The following is a 19,163-nucleotide window of genomic DNA, read 5'->3' as shown; positions in this document are numbered from 1 at the left end:
ATTTCTTTCACACAAGGACTTCACAGCTGTGTGTCAGATACATGGGTGCTTTCTCTTCTCTGTATCATCGATATGCAAATGGTATTCTGTGGACTTGAATGAAGCCACTATCTGTGCAAGACTGTGGAGAAGCTTTGACATCACTACCCTGTTTATCTACTGCCAACGGCTAATTGGAGCGGCCCCCACTTTTGTTCAGCTTCTCAGCTCTGTCTGTCTGTGTCTCGAAACCCTGCAGCAAAAACAGTGGCATGTGTAAGTGTAGTATATCATTCTTTTCTTATCATTCTTACTGCGGTGAGGGTTCAAATGAAACAAAGTTTTTCTGCTTGCTGCTGCAGACTGATAGAAACCACATTTCTGGCAGTTAGACTAACCAATAGACTTTGACTGGGAAAATCTTTTATTTGATAATGTTCAAAGAAAAAAATTATTACTCAGCAATAAATGTCTCATTGAATGTTTTCTCACTTGAATGAAAAATCACTGTAAGCATTTAAGATGTTTTTTTAAAGGCGGGCTTATTTAAAGTAGAGTTTTCGACCACACGGTTAGCACTGGCGAGCAGTGTTTCGACTAGTGGGTCCTCATTTTGTTTGTATTGTGTACGTGCACAATACAAACACATGTATGTGTGCAAGCATGTGAGCGGCACAATTCACTGTCGGTTTCACACCATCAACACGTGGTGGCGTTAACATGTAAAGAAGAGCAGCAATGTACGAACAAAGCCAATGAAGAAGTAGACTGAGCTAGCAAACATGCATGTAAACACTGTGCGATTAAACATTTTCAAATTGTCTTTAAACGGCTTTATGAGAATTAAAATACATTCAATAGCTTTGTTAGACATCAAGGATACGCACAGTGAGTTTTCAGTAAGAAACACTGAGTAGAAAAATCCACAGGGCCCCTTCAGGGTTTAGGTTGGCAGACTGGCACAGAGAAATGTTGGAGTGACAAATTAGTGTTTCATGATCCACAGTTAAAAACAGTATTTACAAATGTTTATGATGGTTTGAAAATAAATGATGTTTACAAATATATGTGTGAAATAAGTTGGAAATATGCACTCATCTATTGTTATATTTATTTGTAAAACTCATTTACATCTATTGAGCTCGGGTGATGTTTGTTTCAGGAAGGAGAAACATTTGTGAAAATCATTTCATCATAAACATTTGTAGATTTTGTTTGATCTGTGGATCCGATGTAATTATCTTATCTCCAGAGCATAAATAAGATGATAAGAAAACGTGCACACAGAAATGCCATAAATATGACTTTTTCTTCACTTCAGGCTGTGTTACTTACAGACATACCGGAGAAACATTAGTTTAAATAAAATGTGAGAAATCTACAACCACTTTGTTTCCTATGATCAATAAAAAACAAAAAAAAATTGTACTTTGAAAAGCAGAGAAGTGTTTGTGCTCTGCCTCACGCTGCATGTGTATGAACTGCGTGTTGAGCGTGTTGGTTTATATCTGCAGCTCCAGAGTTGCGTCACACTCATGCTACTGACTGCAAAGCTCACATGTTGAAGCGCTGGTTCCTGGTTTGCCCAACCCTCCTCTCTCTGAGGTACATGTTGACATAGGAGGTTATGAGATCATCCATCTTGTAACCCTTTTAAGAGAAGACACGGATGTAAAGAAACGGAAATGGAAAGGACACACTTTAACTAGCATAGTGTACCACACATGTCTAATAACAGATCTTACCAGTGAGGTTTCACACAGAAATTTGCTTCCCTTGACCAAACTGCCAATAGTCATGTGAAAGTAGGTGCTTCCACTGCACCAGTTAGCGATGCGATTGAATGGGTGATTTGCCAAAACGTCCTTTACAAGAGAAAAGATTTGTTAATAAGTGAAAAATAAGAGAAGGATGTTGAATGCAGTGCTGTTGATCGTTATTTTTAACCTTGGTTTTAGGGTGAATGATTGTGAGTCCTTGCTTGCTGATGGCTATTCGCACAATATCAGGGAAGTTTGGTTCTGATGTTTGCTGAAAAGAAAGTTAGAAAGGCAAATAAGAAAACCTTCCATCGCGCTGATCGTGGCTGTTTGCTTTCTGTAGATGTGCTGAGGAGAAAGCACTGAAGCCTCAGATAAATAAACCACCCACCCAACCAAATGAACTGTAGACAGCAAGATAAGGCACCATTTGTGCTTCATTAACTGCAGCTCTTACCTTTACTTCGAAGAATGCACAGCCAAATGTCGGCCAGCGGTAAACTGCCTTCAGAAATGCCAGCTTGGCTTCTTCAACAGTCATTCCAGCTTGTTTGTTGTAATAAGCAACAATAATCTGAAAATGAAAACAAGAGAAAATATCTCTCTTTTGTAAAAGTGTTTGCACTGCGTTTAATGAGGTTAATGGTTTTCTAACACCCCCACAGCCCTCAGGCAATATTCCCAGTGAGCTGAGGTAGAGATCACAGAGATCACACGGTATAATGGTGATATTGTTCATTTGGGCAACTGAAGGAATAAATCTGCTCAGATTCTGCATTTTTCTTATTGTTAACAATTCTTCAAACATCAAAACCAACAAAACCTTCATCATACTAACATTGTTGACTGAGGTCTTTGCACAGGATTTCTTGGTTATTAGAATAATGTAGACTAAGGCCAGCCTTATCTTTTAAGGTATACAGCAGATTGAGGCTTAAGCAGATGAAATCAGTGAAAAAGTCTATCGTACCTTCTTCCACTCATTTTCAGACATGGCCTTCAGTTGGTCAGCGGGCACAAGATCCTTCAGCATCTTGGGAATCATGACAAGCTGGCTCTTGTCGTTGCTGACCTTTATTCTGAAGAGCAAAGCCGCAATGTTGAGCATTTCATCTTTGGTGCAGACGTGATAGCCTCTCAGGTACTTAGGTAGCTCCTGGAAGATATAAAGATATTTCAGGGAGTTTTGTTTCAGGAATTTTTCACAGATTTGGGCCAATTTTCAACTTGTTCATTCATCAAGTTGTTTATTCTGAGAAAACTGTTTTCAGCCTCACTTTCAAACTAACATTCATTCTGCTCACTCTGGTTGGTGTTTATACTATCTCATCTTTCCATCAGGATGGCTCGTGTTCATGGAAAGATTTGGCTTTCATATCATGTGGAGAAACTAATCAGCCTGGAAAATGTGATGGTTACTGAGCTGCATCATTCAAATGCACCTGAGGGAAATGGAAGATAAGATCGGCCTCTGTGTCTCTGCCAGGGATCACATTGAACCACAACTTCCTCATGAAGAACACAAGGTAGGGTATGCTGACTGGCCCACCTGCAGAACACACACAAAGAGGTTTTCACAGGTAAATACAGAGGACAAATGTCCGACTGTCACTCCAATCTGATGACATTTTATTACCGTCTTGGATCCTCTTGGCTTTTTTGGACCAGTCAGTGATTTGTCTCAGACTATCAAAGAAGTAGTCTGTGTCATTCAAACTGAGGACCTGCAATAAACACAATTAGAGATTTTTTTGTAAGACCAGTGAGCTGGAAAGTCATGAAAGAAAACACAAGACAAACATCTACAACAACGTTTGATGTGTAAGGTTGAAAAGTGCCAAATGAACCTTGTCATGTGTTTTGACAAAAATACTGAAGCCGTCTGCTGAGACCAGATTGAGCTTGTTGGTTATGTTCTGAATCAGATCCCTGATCCTGGTGTTGGTTGCAACCTCAAATATCTGAAATAAGACAAAGGAAGAGTGTCAAGAGAAGATTAAAAAAAAAAAAAAAAGCTTAAAATGTTGTATTTCTACGTTTCATGTCCACAGTCGTACCTCCTCTGTGTCGTTGGGGAAGTGGATTTTGTGGAAGATCTGGATGCTGTTCAGCTGGATGGCGTCTACCTCCACCTGGTGTGGTGGGAGCTTCCTGGGCTCCATCCTACACATGGACAGAAACGGCTGAGTCACTTGTTTTATTATCTTTTTTTATTTACTTTATTTTTCAGTGCAGAGCACATGCTGTGTCACAGAATGCCACACCATACACCAACTGTGCTGTCATACTGTCAGTTATACCGAATGTAAATTGTGTTTATTTAAAGAGGAGGCCATGCAAATGTTAAGTGTGGTCAACTCACTGTGAGGGCGATGCAAGACGTTAGTATAAAGAGTTCTGCTGATGGTGTGAGCACTGCTGCAATTTCTGTTTTAAACTGCACAGCTTGTCCTCAAAGAATACCGAGTAAGAAATCCACATACCTCAGTTCAAATAGTTTTCCTTACTTGAGAGAAACATAAGATACCATAGCCTGACATTTCCTTTTCTCACTACAGCAGCCGTGGTGTCATGTCACTTTCTGTCGGCTGCTCATGCGGGTCGGAGTGTTGCAACTGCCTTGTGCTTTTCTTCACCTCACATTAGCTGCTCGATAAATTACCCCGTCACAGTTAGCATGCATACTGTGGTCGCCATCATGAGATAAAGGAGGAGGAATCCACCACCGACGCACAGCCCTGTGTTTCCCCGCGCTGGTGGTGTATTACACAGTATGTTGGTCTAACCTCAGAGAGCTCTGCAGCCGCTGCAGACAGTCAGAAGCCAGGGGCTCTCTGCGCCGCGACTCCAGAAAGCGCTGAGTGTGTCTCAGAAGAGACGGGCTGGGAGGAAACAGGCCGCAGCACAGCCACAGCAGCTGCCAGCCCTGCTCCATGCTGTACCTGATGGACAACATGAAAACAATCATACGGAAAACACGACAAAGCTTATGTTGAAATGCAGTTGTGGTTTGATTTCATATTCATCCTTGTGCACCGAAACACACAAGGGTGGATCCTTTTCACTTCCACTTCTGGAAAAATGTCAGATTGCACTTCCTACTGTCTAAATAAAGAAAAACCCATGAGAGAACAACAGCTGCTTAAACTCACAGGTCAGGTTTTTAATTTGCTTATACAATTTTCATTATCAATTACTCTGTCAGATGTTTTCCTGAAAAATCAAATACCTGCAAAAACAGGTGTTTAATTAAAACAAATACTTTCACCTCTGTCATACAGTTTTTTGAACATATACATATATTAAAAAAAACATTTTGTGTTATACAAGTCTTAAATATTTCCTTTTCCTGGAACAAGTTCATGAACAGCTGTAAATCTGAGACAGTGACTCGTACCTGTTGTTATTGCTGGTCATCTGCTTCATAATCTGGCAATAGATCTCATCCCTGAGCGCCTCGTTTTGAGTGTCAGGGCCGAAGATCTGGTCAGTGAGCTCAAGAGGACTCTGCATCTGCTTGGTGGGGTAATCTCCCATATATTTCAAAATGGGTACAAAACGGTCAAGGAGGAATAAGCAGCCTGGTCTCATAAACTTTACAGACAGAAGGGTTTGAGCTGAAGGTGTTAGCTGGTGATGCTATAGACAGAATCTGAATGCTTTGTTGCTTGCTGGGCTAAAGGAGCTGAGGAAGGTGGTTCGGTTAGTTTGGTGGGTTAGGGTTAGGCTGCCACTGAGAGCTTAGCATAACATTTAGCTTGGCTAGGCTAGTTATACTGGATATATTAATTAGTCTACTCAAACATGGCAAAGCTTTATCTTTGATGTGTCCATGGATGTGTTTGCCTTCTGCCAACACAGGCAGGCGTGTGTCTCAGAGACGGATGTGACAGCTCGCTGCAGAGGGCTGTGTCGAATGTATGGATGCAGTTAAACACGCAGTTAAACCTCCAGCTAGAGGAAAACGAAACCCTGCGAACAGGTAAACCGTTTGGTATAATTCTGGTATGTAGAGGATATCAGTGAAAGCCAGACAGGCTTTGTGGCTCAGCTCTGAGTGACCCACCAGTTTCTTGAGGAGGGGCTGTCTGATCGGCTCTCTGGAGTTTGCCCAGAGCCTCTCAGGAGCGGCATTCCTGGAAATCACCTGGCGGTTAACATCATTAGTGGGATGCCTGCAGTATAAAGGAAACAAGATGTAGATATCTGCACTCAGTATTGTTAGGTGAGAATATTCCTGGTGGCATGTGGTAAAGTCGAGGGTATTTCCAGATACCTGAAGAACTCGAGAGAGAATTCCTTCAGTGTGGCTGGAGCCACTCTCTCCACTGTTCCTGTTTCCTTCTGGTTTGCCTGAATGATGCTCTTCCTCTGGTTAGGAGGCAGGTTGACGAGGCTCTGAAATCAAGGGAACATGCACCACATTTAATGCTCCATAGAGTCGTTGCACAATAGCTCATCTATGAAAGCTGTGGTGTTGATATTTCCGTACCATGACCTCATAGGTGGGTTTGCTGAGCGTTGGTAGGATTAAAATGGCCTCCATGGGGACGGCTCCTGATTGTTTTGTGCCCTCGATTTGGCCCTTTATCCAGCCACGCTGCTGAGAAAACTCATCGTCTTTGATAATTACAATCAGTTCTCCCTTCTTGAAGCTGAGGAACGTGGGATCATCTGTTGAGGAGTATGAGAAATCAGTCAGTTAGCAGTTCACAAAAGCAATCAGTGAGGTGCTACAATGCGAGAAAGACAAATCAGAACGTCCCCAGGTTCGCTGACCTTGTCTGTTGACGTCCTTCAGGGCCACAGCATACTGAGATCGCTCTGTCAGTCCACTCAGGAACATGGTAACCAGCTCAGCCATGTCCTCAGCTGTGGACCCGCTCAGAGTGAAGTCTCCTTTCAGTGTCAGCAGACACACTGCCTGACCAGAAGCTTTACCCTCCCTGTGTGAGCATCACAGCAGAAACAGAAGCTAAGGACTGAAGTGATGCTGAGTGGAATAACACGACACGGATGATGTGTAGTGCTGTGTACAAAATTCCCTGAGCAATTACAATCATTTGACAGTTGATTTTTAAAATGTAAACACAACCTCTGCAGCAAACGTTCTTCAAACGGTAACGCACTGCTGCTATTTACTTCATGGACTTAAACATTTTGGCACCACGCGATTTGTAAAACAGAACTTCATTTATTCACTGACTGGTTAGGAATTGTTATCTGGTTTCCAGAGTTTGATAAATTCTCTCAACTAAGGGGGTGTACATATTCACTGTGGCAGACAGTGGCTCAGGAAACATTGTACAGACAGAGGGAAGAATGGATGTCAGCCAAATATCAGCCAATTCTGGATGCAAATGTCCAACAGACAGTTAAGACCGGCTGGGATAAACGAATTCAAAAAACACAAGCAGAAGCTTTCGCAACGGCCCTCACAGTCCACTGACCTGAACCTCAAAGAAACTCTGTGGGCGGATTTTAAACATATTGAGCGAGAGCGACAGCCCACAGATATCTCTTAATCTCAGAACTTAAAGTGATCTGAGAGAGAGAGTGGGTGAAACTTCCTCAGTCAAGAACAGAAAGACTCTTGGTTGCTACATAAAGTGTTTGCAAGCTGTGACATTTCTTTTTTTAACATGAACAAAACATGTTATTTGCTTTAGCACATAACTGCATGACTGCATTCTTTCTCTGATTCTGTGCCTGGACTAATAAAACTTTACCTTATGGTATTGACTCCTGTCACTTCAGGGAAGGAGAGCTCCAGCAGCCTCTTCTCTCTTTCATCCAGGAATGTGATACCAGTCCAGTTTATGGCTACGATGAACTTGCTCTTTGGCAGTGGAGGACCTACATACGAGACAAGAATCCTGAGATATATTCCTGTGCAGTGAGTTCAGCATTAATGTGCACATTAGTAGAAGCCCCATCATCAAACCACAGGCAAAGAACTTTCGCTTTAGGGCTGCAACAAAAAAAACATTTTATTTTCATGCTGTAATTTTCATCTTTGTATTTTCTAAAAGATTAGAAGCTGCCAGAGACGACAGACATCTTCTCCACAATGATGCAAAACACACAGAAGAATAAATTCTCAGATTTGAAAAGCGAGAAACAAAAAAGTTTGCCACAATCAGTTATTAGAATTACTAATGATTATTTTCTTGTCAATCAACTAATCATTTCAAAATAAAAGGAGTTCTAAGTCATTCAGTGGGACACTCTTTTTAACATGTTAGTGTTGTTGGCTGGCTACATGTTGTGTGACTCTGAGTTCGCCCTTATTAGACAGCACGGATGCATCGTTTTGCAAATTAGGTTGTTCACAAGCAAACAGAGAAGGAAGAAATGTTGCCTCTGGCCCAGTTATTCCCTTCTAATCAGCTTCTTTGCGAGGGTCTTACTCCCAGTGGTATAGAGACTCTATTAATAGCCTCAAATATTCGAGCCTGACACAGATACAAAAAGCAGCAACAGCTAATTGCTCAAAAGGTTCTGGTTGAAAAACAGCTCCACTGCTGATCGTTCATGTGTAAGAGCTCAGCAACTGATTCACACTCCAAACAAACAGGGGGCAGCATATTAACAGGAAGTCGGGGTGTCCATCACCATTGTAAGAAACAATGAATGCACTCCTTGGTGCTCACTCTCCACTCACAGCCAACCTTCCACCCTCACACTGAACGTTAGCTTGAATAAATCTAACCTCAGCTTAGGGCAGCTGCTGACACACAAGCTGTTTTCATCCCAGTCTGCCCAGTCTGCCCAGTCAGAGAGACAGGAAGGACGCAGAGGAGACAGGAGCAGAGGAGACAGGAGCAGAGGACAGCTGGAGCAGCATCAGTAACTGATGTCGCAGAGAGAGGACGGCTGTATCACAGGCTCATCGCCCACTACAGTTACTACTTCTTCATCCTCTCATGTTGGACTGAGGGCAGACTGAATGCTACAGTGACTCGCTGCTGCCCCTTGAGGTACAAAGTGGTATTACACGATGGGACAGGCGAGGGCTAGCTTGTTAGCATGCTAACTGAGTAGATATCTGCAACGCAAAACATAAACGCCTTTGACATAAAGTCAAAGCTGTTATTTATGTTTTACATGTTTTATGTTCTATCATGATAAAAAAATAGTCTCAGTGATTGTGAATTGGAATTAAATCAAACCAGTTCTATCTGGTGGCTCATTGCTGCAAGAGAGTCACGACTTCCTCTGTTCTGTTGTCTACTGAGTTATTTATTGTTAATATAACCATACTTTATGAATTTAATGAGAGCAATTACAAAGATTTGTCAAACCCTAAACAGTTTACAGACATGACAACAGAAAAGCGATGCTAATAGATGCCTACCTGACAGTTTGACAACCTCAAAGAACCTGGAGAAGAATATGGGCCACTTCTTCCGGACATAGTCGACCATCTCTGCCTTCACAGAATCTGTCTTTTGTCGTGAACTCAGAAATGGACCCTTGTGTGGTTTATGAAAAACAGACAGAATCTATTTAAGGTCTTTGGAGCTTTTATTCATCATTTATAGATTGTGATCTGTTCGTTTTCTCAGTGCTAAACCTTGTGGTATGTGACGTGACTGACCTGAGCATGAGCTGTGCCGACCATCTGCACCCACTTGGCCTCTGACTTGGCCTCCAGCAGAGTGCTGTTGATGCAGTCTTGAACAGCTTGCTTCACATTGTCTGGACTGCTGTCTGAACCGTGCTGGATGTACAAATGTTTTGCAGCGAGCTGAACTAAATCATCCTCCTGTGTGAAGTGAATCATGTCTGATTAACCGAAGTGTGTGACAGGAATTTTGTAGGATTCTTGTTTTAGATGAATGTTCGATGAATGAAAGCCCACCTTCTCACTCTGGTACTCTCCACACTTCAGACCATGGATGATCTGCTTGTAGATGAGGTCTGTGCTGATCTTGTCCTCTTTACAGTCATGCCAGGGGGTGAAGACCTCCTTGCGGAAGAAGAGACGCCAGGGAGCATGCTGCTCCTGCCCTCCTCTCCTCTTCACTTCTTGCTCACACTGGGAAATTGCGTCCATCACGTGACCCCGGCCGCTGCCCAGAGCCCACACCTGCAAGACAGGTCAACTATAACTGATGTGTAGACATTCTATGCACAGTATAACTATCTTTTTTAGATTCCATAATCTTACAATAAATTCATTTTTATACAAAAGGTCCAAAACAGCTCTTACAGTTTATTTTCTGTATGTCTGTGCTGTAAAGTTTATTTGCATGTTGTAATGTGATGAGCAGTAAACAGGCAGCAGCTAATGTACTGTGCACGCTGCCCTTTGTGCAAACTTTAAACAAATAAACAGACTTTGCTGTTTGCATATTTGGTCTCAAAGACCAGTAAATACAGACACATCCTTTGCTGCCTGCCATGCCGCTCTCTCCCTCCCCAGTTCCCTGTATCTCTACTCCAGCTATCAGACAGAGAAAACGGCCACAGGGTATTCTGCATCCTGCAGGGGAAGAATTTGAAGTTGACTGTTGTAAAGAAAAGGACAAACACAGTTGTTGTATCTGCATACCTTTTCATACAGAGCCACATAGAGAGAGAAGCCAAAGGTGTCTTTGAGTTTGACTTTGTTAGAGAGGACTTGGCAGATCTCTTTGGAGGTGGACGCTGAGTCAACAGGCAGGTTAACTGAACGTCCATCCATCAGCATCACAGACACTATCATGGGCTTTTTTGTCTTGGTTGCCTGCCAGAGAAATGATCATGACGTGAGACCTTCTATGCACGTAAGTTCATAAGAGTAAAGGGTCGGTTCACAAAATTAAATTACAAAAACATGCAGACATGCATACAGTTTTTGTTTAATGTTTTCAGGTTTTGAAAAATGCTTCTATATATTTTTTTCTTCTTTCGTAGAAAGTAGTTCTTGTAAAAAATGTTCACTTTGAGCTCTGTGGCTCATCCAGTCTGACCAACACAGTGTTTCTGGAAACAGATACTGGTGGTGATTTTTTTAAGTACATGATGTGCTGCAAACACCTTTAAGGAAATTTTACCTCCACCAGCATCAGACATCTCAGACAATGATATTTTAAAAAATGGATAAATGGACAAATAAAATGGTTAGATACCACTACATGCCAATGGGGAATTGTGGTTTCTTTTATTTGGGTGAACTTATCCTTTGAATATTTGCAAGAAAACTGTATGTCAGTCTCAGTACCTGCAGCTCCAGCCAAGCTGGAGGCTCCCCTCGCAGTCCATTCATCGCTGTGCGCCGCAGCCTTTCAGCACAGTAGGAAGCGTAGCCTACGGGAGCGGAACGGATGAAGCTTTGCAGGTACTGCCAAGACAAGAGATAAAAGGGAATGAACAAAACCTTACAGCATGCGGCACGGCACGCTGTTTATGAGATTGAAGTAGCGAATACAACTCTCGTACTTACCCTTACAAAGCGCTCACTTGGAGGGAAAACGCCTAAACAGAGCGACAACAGAATCCAACCGCGGAAGTAGCTGTTGCGATTGTTGTTATCCTGAAGCTGCTTGCAGATCTGACAGTAAATCTCATCCCTGGACAAAGAGACAAACACTGTACTGTTAGAGAATTTCTAAAAAAGATATTCATAAGCATATGTTTTGTAAATGGAGCTTCTTTAACCTGAGGTCACGTCTGACAATAGCATATCCCACGATAATGTGGAGTTTTTCCAGAGAGGTCAGCGGCCTTTCCAGGGTGGGTCCTTCTCCAATCATGACATCACTGTCCTCATTCACAGTCTGCAGGGTTGGAGGCTTGGACACTTCAGTCAGATCATCTGACTGTAAGAAACAAAACATGAAACAGGCGTCAGTAACGTAAAGAGAGGACTCACTGAGTTGAAATCTTTTTGCAGCCTTTGCTCTCACCTCCTCCATGATGATCGAGGGTTTCCTGATACTGGCAGTAGATTTCGGGATTCCATTTTCTTGAACATTTGATGCTTTTCTGTTTCTGGACAGTAGGTCAGTGAAAGTGGATCCCTTCCTTGTTCGTGGGCTTCCCTCGGGCACAGTGTACACCCTCGGGTTTTGAGCTGTCCCACTGGGCACAGCAGAGGCCTTCCTGTTTCTGGTCAGCAGGTCTGTGAAGATGGAGCTCTTTCGGTTTTGTGTTGGCTCTTCCGGGACTACTGAAGGCTTTATTTCTTTTTTACTCCTTAGTACCCTCTAAAACAGACAGAAATGACATTTAAAAATCTATGACAAATTATTATTAATTTACAAAATGAGGAAATACTTCTTGTCTTAGTGAGGTTCTTTACCTGGTCCAGGCCCACCATGTGGCTGAGACGTCTGTCCTTTCTGGAGATCAGGTCCTGAGGCATAAAGCGCTCCTGTGTGGAGGTTCCCTGGACCTGGACCTGCTTCTTCGGCTCAGGAAGGTCTCCCATAAACCTCAGAATGATCCACCACACTGTCAGCGACGCCTAGTGAAAATGCAACAGAAAAGCCATCATAATTTAATAACGTGACCAAAACACCTGAAATGATGATGTGAAGTTGTCCAAGAGAAGCACCAGAACATCTCCCTCATCCTCATGGTAGAGCAAGGGCTGCCGCAGCCTCTGGCGGATGTGGGTGTGAGTGGCTGCACCCTGGAAGTACATGGATGCAAACTTGGAGAAGGAGTACTCATCCAGGTCATCGTAGTCTTCTTTGGGAAGATCTTCCTCCATGGGTAGGTCGTCGATGTCTATTTCCTCTGTAATCATCCTTTTCTTCTCAAAATTCTAAAAACAGATCCAGACATGGAGTGACTGACTGTCCAAAAAGAACAAAAGTGTCTCTGTGTAAAATCTTTGGTTCCCAAACCTCGTATCCCACAGGTGCTTGCCCCTCCTGCCCCCCAATAATAGTGGGCAGGAAGCCAAAGATGCTGTCCACCATCTCCTGGTCTGTGATGGACTCTGACTGAGCTTTGGCCTCCATCTCTTTCTTCTGCCTCAGCACCTCCTCCAAATGCCTCTGTCTCTCCAAAATTAACCGCTGCTCTTCTTCTTTCTCTTTAGCAGAGAGGTACATCTGAAAGAGTAAGAACACAAAAGAAGGTGAACAATGAAAAAAAGTTAAAATAATCAGCAATAATTTCACAGTTAAACCGGTGAAATAATTCACTGTTTCACCTGTTTAACCTGATTTAGTTCAAGTGGCTTAACAGTAAAAATAATTTGCTGAAAAACAACAGATAAGCAGCTGAAACAGGAAACTAAAAGTAGTGGACATGAGGTAAATTTGGAACATGCTTGGTAGTGTTAATAAAGGGGGATTAGGGTTCATCTGATAGGGATACTGGAGTAAACCAGATAAAGTTGGGAACAACTGCTCTACCCAATAAAACCAGGAGGGACTTTAACCTTTGCTTCACAACTGTGAACCAGAACAGGTACTTTCTAATTCTTCAATCTGAACTTACATCTCTCTTCATCTTTTTGAGAGCTCTTCTCGCGATCACAGCTCTGGTGTGCGCCTGCAGGAGGATCACAGCATCTCTCTTACGCTTCCATTCCTTCCTGGCCAGGTATCCTCTGGCTCTGGTCTGTAGCACGATGGCCGCCTCCCGCTTCTTCTTATACTGGAAGTGGAGTTGGCGAGAGCGAACCTGCGCCTGCAGCCTGGTGAAGCCCAGCTGGACCTGGATGTGAAACATAACTGAAGGTTTTTCACAGGCCAGGCCTGTATTTTCACTTTGACAGACAGTGAAATATTAAACAGTGACTCACCACTTTGTACAGTTTTCTGCCTTTGTGTCCTCTCCAGTATTTCTGAATGACAAGAGCACCTGCCTTTTTCCTCAGGAACTCTCTCCTGTAAAAGACGTAACACACAGACATGTATCACACACCATTAAACCAGATTTTGATGAAAGATTCTGGATCTGTACCTGGATCTGTACCTGTATCTGTAGCCTCTCAGGACTCTCTGGATCAAAAGTGCTTTGTCATGCAGTTTTTTCATTCGCTCCAGTTCAAGCAAGGTGTCATGGAAGTCCTGACAGAAAACAGAAACAAATATTATTTTATTATTTTGTTGTATTTTGGCTGTTTTATGCTTCCATACATGGTCATCACTAACTCCAGGATGTAGATAAAAAAGGAAGCACCTTCAGGAATATCTTTGTCTTGCCAGTCTTCCAGTCGCCCTCTCCGAGCACAGCCTCACAGATGCTCTCACAGCATTTCTCTTTGCTTTCCTGTGAGATTAAAAACAAAAAATCATCATACAAACACAGCGAGAGAAGATGAGAAAAGGCATGAGGTGAAAATGATCGTGTTAAAACCTCCCACTCACTGTTGTGGGATCACAGGTGGAAGTTTTCAGAAGGACGCGGTAGCGCTCCATGAACTCGTTGAAGGTGTAGCGTACAGGATATCCAGCTTTCCGGATCCTGATGGTCTCCAACATACCAGAGTAGCGGAGCTGGTGGACGCACAGCTCTCTGTCAAACAGCTGAGACACAGAAGGGTGGAACCTGATTTACTGACACCACGTTGTTTCATTCTTTTATGGTAAAGATGTAAACTGATTTTGGTTGTAAGAGGGCGCAGCCTCTGTCCTCACCATGGGCTTCTTGAAGTCATTGGGTTTAATGCAGCGTATGAAATAGGGCTGGCACACAGTCAGTGTTTTCATCAGGGAATCCAGAGACTGGCGAAACTGGCCAGTCAGAGTTGCCACATGCTTCTTGCTCTCAGCTGCTTGCTGTTCCCACACAAACAAATGCCACACAGTGTAAGTGATTATATACGCTGACAGTATTTTTACTAACAGATTATAGCTGCGTCTCTAAGGACTGCACTGACCCGGAGGCTGTTCTTGGGCGTGGTGATGATCATCCTTGGGTTGGTGCTGCTCTTGATGGCACTGGAGGGCAGCTCGTTCTGAAACACCTTTTTGAGGAGCTTGTTGGCCGAGGTTTCCACCAGCTGAATCAGGTCAGAGCTGAGAGTGTCACGGTTCTTCTCCAGGAAACCTCAAAACCAGACAGACACAGTTAGAACAGCACACAGGATGTTGTTTGTTGCTTTGGTTTGTTGCTTTTAAAAGCTTTAGAATTACCTTTTGAATCATAGTAGACCACTCCAGCAAAATGCCGGATTCCAAACTGTGTCTCATAGTTGTTCTTGGGGGGAATATAGATTTCCCCTTTCCCATGGACCTGATTCATTTTTTGGAGCATGGTGGAATCTGTGCCCTGAGAACGAGCCGGAAGGAGAGGGTTAAAAGCTGCTCTGCAGGTACAAACTGAAGTTTACAAGGTACAAAGAGGACTGAGACCTTGGGGAAGTTGCTCTCCTCATCAATAAGAGCCAGCATGTTCATGGGTTTGTTGGCCAGCACGTCCAGGGTGCTTTGGTTGTCTTTGTAGTCAATGTGCTTCCAAACAATGTTTTCACGGGCGTACTCCTCCTGCTCCAGCTTGAAAACATGCCTGACAAAAAACTGCTGCAGCTGCTCATTGGCGTAGTTGATGCACAGCTGCTCAAAGCTGCAACAGGTCAATGGACGTTAGTCAACTTAGCGATGTGTCCTCTGCCTAAAAACAGCAGCAACAAAGCTCTGAGGTCACGATCACCTACCTGTTTTTGCTGAAGTTCTCAAAACCAAAGATGTCCAGCAAGCCTATTGACAGTCGGGCCTCGTCGGACTCTTCAGGCGGCTTGTAAATGGCAGAGTTTATTTTGTCAACAACCCAAATGAAGAGTCTTCCATAAATCGCCTGGATAAATAATAAGGAGAATAGCACAATAATTATACAAAGCACCACACACTGTATTAGCAAAACAACACAAAGGATCCACGAGCTAATTTCTTTTATTTTACATTGTGACAGCGGGAGTCATAATAAGCTACAGCTTCAACCTCCACCATTTCAGTCATTGCCATAATCTTTGATATTCACTGATTATTTTATGGTTGTTTGCTGAAGCTGTAGTTGAAGCATCACTTAGATCTTTAGAGGTGGATTTTGTTGATGTTGAACAGAGCCAGGCTCGTTTTCTGTTTCCGGTTTTTGTGCTAAGCTAAGCTAAGCTAATCAGCTGCAAACTGATCTGAACTAACTGATCTGAACCTGTCAAACTGAGTATCAGGAGACCCAAAATGGCCACTGTACAGGTTTATCTCTGGCACCACCATCTGGCCTCTTTTGTGCCTCATTGTTGATGATAAGGAGTTTTTTCATCCATGTTCTTGTTCTGTCTTCCGTTGTGTAATGAACATTACAAAGCGTGTCTTTGTTACTTTGACAAAGGCGTCCCTGCCATCCACAGCCTGGGCAGAGGTCAGAGGTCTGCTCACACTCTCCCTGGCAGTCATCAAGGAGCGCTGAGTCAGGCCCTTCTCCAGCACTTTGGGATCCACCTGAGGACACACACATGTAGATTAGGGACATTTCTGATGTCTTTTTATTTGGTTTAATTAAAAAAGAAAAAAAATTTCATACATACTTCCAAAAGTTGGCTCGCCATGTTGAAATGAGATGATGTGAGGATGTCACAGCCCTCCAGGTTATTTACTGTGGTGCCTGAAATTATCCAAGAAAAATGTTCTGTATGTCAACAGATGTAGTTATTTTATACGTACAGGAGTGATATTATTTAGTATCTACAGGCACATCCCTTTGCAAAGTGCTGTTCTTACCCTCAAAGTTCACGTTGCCCAGGTGAAGGATCGCAGCGAGCAGTTTGGAGATTTCCCACGAGTCATTCTCCGTGAACATAAGGATCTTCAGCGCTGAGCGGAAGTGGGCGTACTCCTTCACATCATCACGTCCTTCACAGCTGGTGCAGTTACCCTGGTGACAGGAAATGAATATGAACTAAATATGAACTCTTATCTGGCATTCTATTCATTTATCTTCAAAATCCATCAACGACAGCATTTTGTTCAAATTTCACAGTTTCCCAAATCATGTTTGTACCATGGTCAGATAGTTGTACTCAGCAGCGTTTCCAAGGGAGAGAATCTTTTTCTGCTCAGCCGACATGCCCATCAGCATGTAGTAAAAGATATGGTAGTTTCTTTCCTCAGGTGCCTGCACATGAAAGCACATGTTCTGTACCACAGGAAATGACATGTGCCACGCTAGTGCTCCTGGAAATATTCAGCTAACTGATTTCCCCACCTGACGACAAACTCTGGACTTCTCCAGCAGGTACTGATCAACACGGGCCCCCTCAATGGCCCCACCCTTGGTGAAGCTGATGTCAATGTACTTCCCAAAACGACTGGAGTTATCATTGCGGATGGTTTTGGCATTCCCAAAAGCTGAAAGGTAAAAGTGTGTTTGATCAAAGAACGGAGGAGTCAGCTGATTCCGAAGACTGCAAGTTAACCTCATGCTGGTGTTCTGCTCATACCCTCTAAGATGGGGTTTGCTTCAAGAACCTGCTGCTCGATCCAGGAGTGCCGGCCGCTCACTGCAGCCAGGAACTGCAACATCAGCTTGGTGCTCTCGGTCTTCCCTGCTCCTGACTCTCCACTGATAGGGAAAATGGAGAATTATTTATTATTTAAATTCCTCCCTGCCCAGCAAAGATTTTTGGCCCTCTAACCAAAACCCCTGGTTACGCCTCATTTCGATTACCTTTATCCAATCAGCATTTAGTTTCATTTCCCCCTTAAAATCATCAACTAATTCTCATCTTTAACTCTTGGTGGTTTTGTTGACTTTGTTGTTTGTTTATCATGTAACTACTACTTGTTAATTACTCGTGAATAATGTGATATTATCAGAAATCCTGTCCTCAGTGAGTTATCCTCATATAAACAAAGGTTTTCAGACCTGATGACACAGCACTGGTTCTTTCGGTTGCGGCGCATGTTGAAAAAGCAGCTGTCTGCGATGGCGAAGACGTGCGGCGGCAGCTCACCCAGCCTTCGATCTGTGTACATGTGCACATAATCGGCGGTGTAGATGGGCAGCAGCTGGTAGGGGTTGACCGCCACCAAAATGGAGCCTGTATATGTCTTTAAACAGAGAGGGTCATTAACTATCACACAGTAGCACATTTAACAAGAGTGTGTGTGTGTGTGTGTGTGTGTGTGTGTGTACTTTAGAGTAAACAAGTTATTATTGTGTGAGCACAGCATCAAACCAGTGACCCCAGTGATCCCAGTGACCCCTGTTTAGTCACGGCAGCAATGCACGAGGTCCGTGTTCTAAATATGATTCACTGGACTGAGACGTTTCACGGATGGATTATAAAAACAAAGCACTGCTCTCACTGCTGTGGTTCATAACACGACCGCCAAGTGAAAGACAAGGGAACATCAGTCTTAGTAAATGTCGTACCCAGCATTCATCAGTTGCATTTTGATTTAATAAAATGCCCTGATTCATAACTGAACACACACTGTTGAGCTTTGGTGCCGTGACAAAGAAACACTGGAGCGTTCACTTTCAACAGAGGCTCATTCGTCTCTATGGAGACAAACGGCACTGTGATAAACTCCGGGGCAAAGTCTAAGGCAGAAAGCCATTCACAGCAAGGGAAGAGCAGGCGAGTAAGCATTTCAGCAGGTTATGGACGTCATAAAAGCAGGTGGTTCAGAGTGAATCCGGGAAATGGAAACCTACGTAGATGATGCCTTCTTTGTGTCGCACCAGGAGGTTCCTGAGGAGCCCCGCCTCATTGAGATCACCGAGCCTTATCATGTCATCCACACCCTTCACAGAGGTGGGGTGCATGGGTCGGATGCTACCCTCTGTCTTCTTGTTGATCTTGTGCTCCTGTATGCATGTTATAAAAGATTGGACATTACATAGAAGCCTCAGTCTCATTTTTCTGGACCTGACGGAAGCAAACTGTTACGGGGTTTGTACCTTTCCTTCATCATCGATAAGCTGAAGCTGTCCTGTGTCCGTCACCTTGACCTCCGCCCCGATCGGCACCCCAGCACCAGAGTCCACCCACACAAAATCACCCTAGTTTTAGAAAACAGAGGTCATAGCAAAAAAAAAAAAAAAAAACAACAACAGTGCTGAAAAGCCGGAGAGTTTTATATAATTACTGAACTCTAGAAGTATCCGTTACAGAGAAGCTTTTTCATACCTTACTCAAATGCAGCATTGTAGAAACATGGATCAAGTCTGCAAAGAAAATGACAAAATTAATTAAGATTCAGCCCAGTTATAGTAATTACTATTAACATATACCTGCAGGAAAACCAGTATATTTTAAGTTAGGTCTATTCAGTTCACTTCAGTAAGTTTTTTTAAGTGTGCGGCCTCAGTTTGATAATTAAAGCCATGAACTGTAGATAATAATATCACCCTTTTAAACCTTAGTTTGATGAGACACCTTGTGTGAAGGAAAACAAAAGATCAATCTCTTTGGAAAACTGGGAAGTATTGTTGACAAATATACATTTAGCTCTTTGGACACAGTAATTCATT

General features: G+C 43.2%; 1 protein-coding gene across 1 annotated transcript; it reads right to left on the bottom strand.

Annotated features, from left to right (window-relative positions):
• Window positions 1–391: 391 nt before the first annotated feature.
• On the bottom strand, window positions 392–18,837 carry LOC121183708 (unconventional myosin-VIIa). The gene is made up of 47 exons (XM_041040888.1): window positions 18,820–18,837; window positions 18,591–18,692; window positions 18,345–18,497; window positions 17,550–17,734; window positions 17,125–17,246; window positions 16,890–17,032; window positions 16,686–16,799; window positions 16,406–16,559; window positions 16,213–16,289; window positions 16,007–16,126; window positions 15,343–15,482; window positions 15,041–15,251; window positions 14,822–14,957; window positions 14,566–14,735; window positions 14,324–14,464; window positions 14,054–14,212; window positions 13,866–13,955; window positions 13,659–13,753; window positions 13,486–13,570; window positions 13,179–13,397; window positions 12,578–12,787; window positions 12,283–12,495; window positions 12,028–12,192; window positions 11,633–11,932; window positions 11,385–11,545; window positions 11,170–11,296; window positions 10,948–11,067; window positions 10,297–10,470; window positions 9,604–9,831; window positions 9,340–9,507; window positions 9,097–9,214; window positions 7,469–7,595; window positions 6,519–6,685; window positions 6,232–6,413; window positions 6,016–6,137; window positions 5,760–5,914; window positions 5,137–5,290; window positions 4,526–4,681; window positions 3,797–3,902; window positions 3,587–3,700; window positions 3,376–3,463; window positions 3,182–3,288; window positions 2,710–2,895; window positions 2,197–2,313; window positions 1,927–2,010; window positions 1,725–1,844; window positions 392–1,629 (listed from the first exon to the last, which is right to left on the bottom strand). The coding sequence occupies exons 1-47, from the start codon at window positions 18,835–18,837 to the stop codon at window positions 1,534–1,536; spliced, it is 6,699 nt and encodes a 2,232-aa protein (XP_040896822.1). The 3' UTR covers window positions 392–1,533.
• Window positions 18,838–19,163: the final 326 nt, after the last annotated feature.

The sequence above is a fragment of the Toxotes jaculatrix genome, chromosome 6 (genome assembly GCF_017976425.1).
Source record: "Toxotes jaculatrix isolate fToxJac2 chromosome 6, fToxJac2.pri, whole genome shotgun sequence".
Classification (NCBI taxonomy): domain Eukaryota; kingdom Metazoa; phylum Chordata; class Actinopteri; family Toxotidae; genus Toxotes; species Toxotes jaculatrix.
This window is presented reverse-complemented; position numbering and strand designations above follow the sequence as displayed.

Coding starts and splice junctions, on each gene's coding strand:
- LOC121183708 (XM_041040888.1), bottom strand. Junction 17,735..18,344: donor ACAAAGAAGGCATCATCTAC/GTAGGTTTCCAT, acceptor CTCTGTTTAAAG/ACATATACAGGCTCCATTTT. Junction 13,398..13,485: donor GCAGAAAACTGTACAAAGTG/GTGAGTCACTGT, acceptor TTTCACATCCAG/GTCCAGCTGGGCTTCACCAG.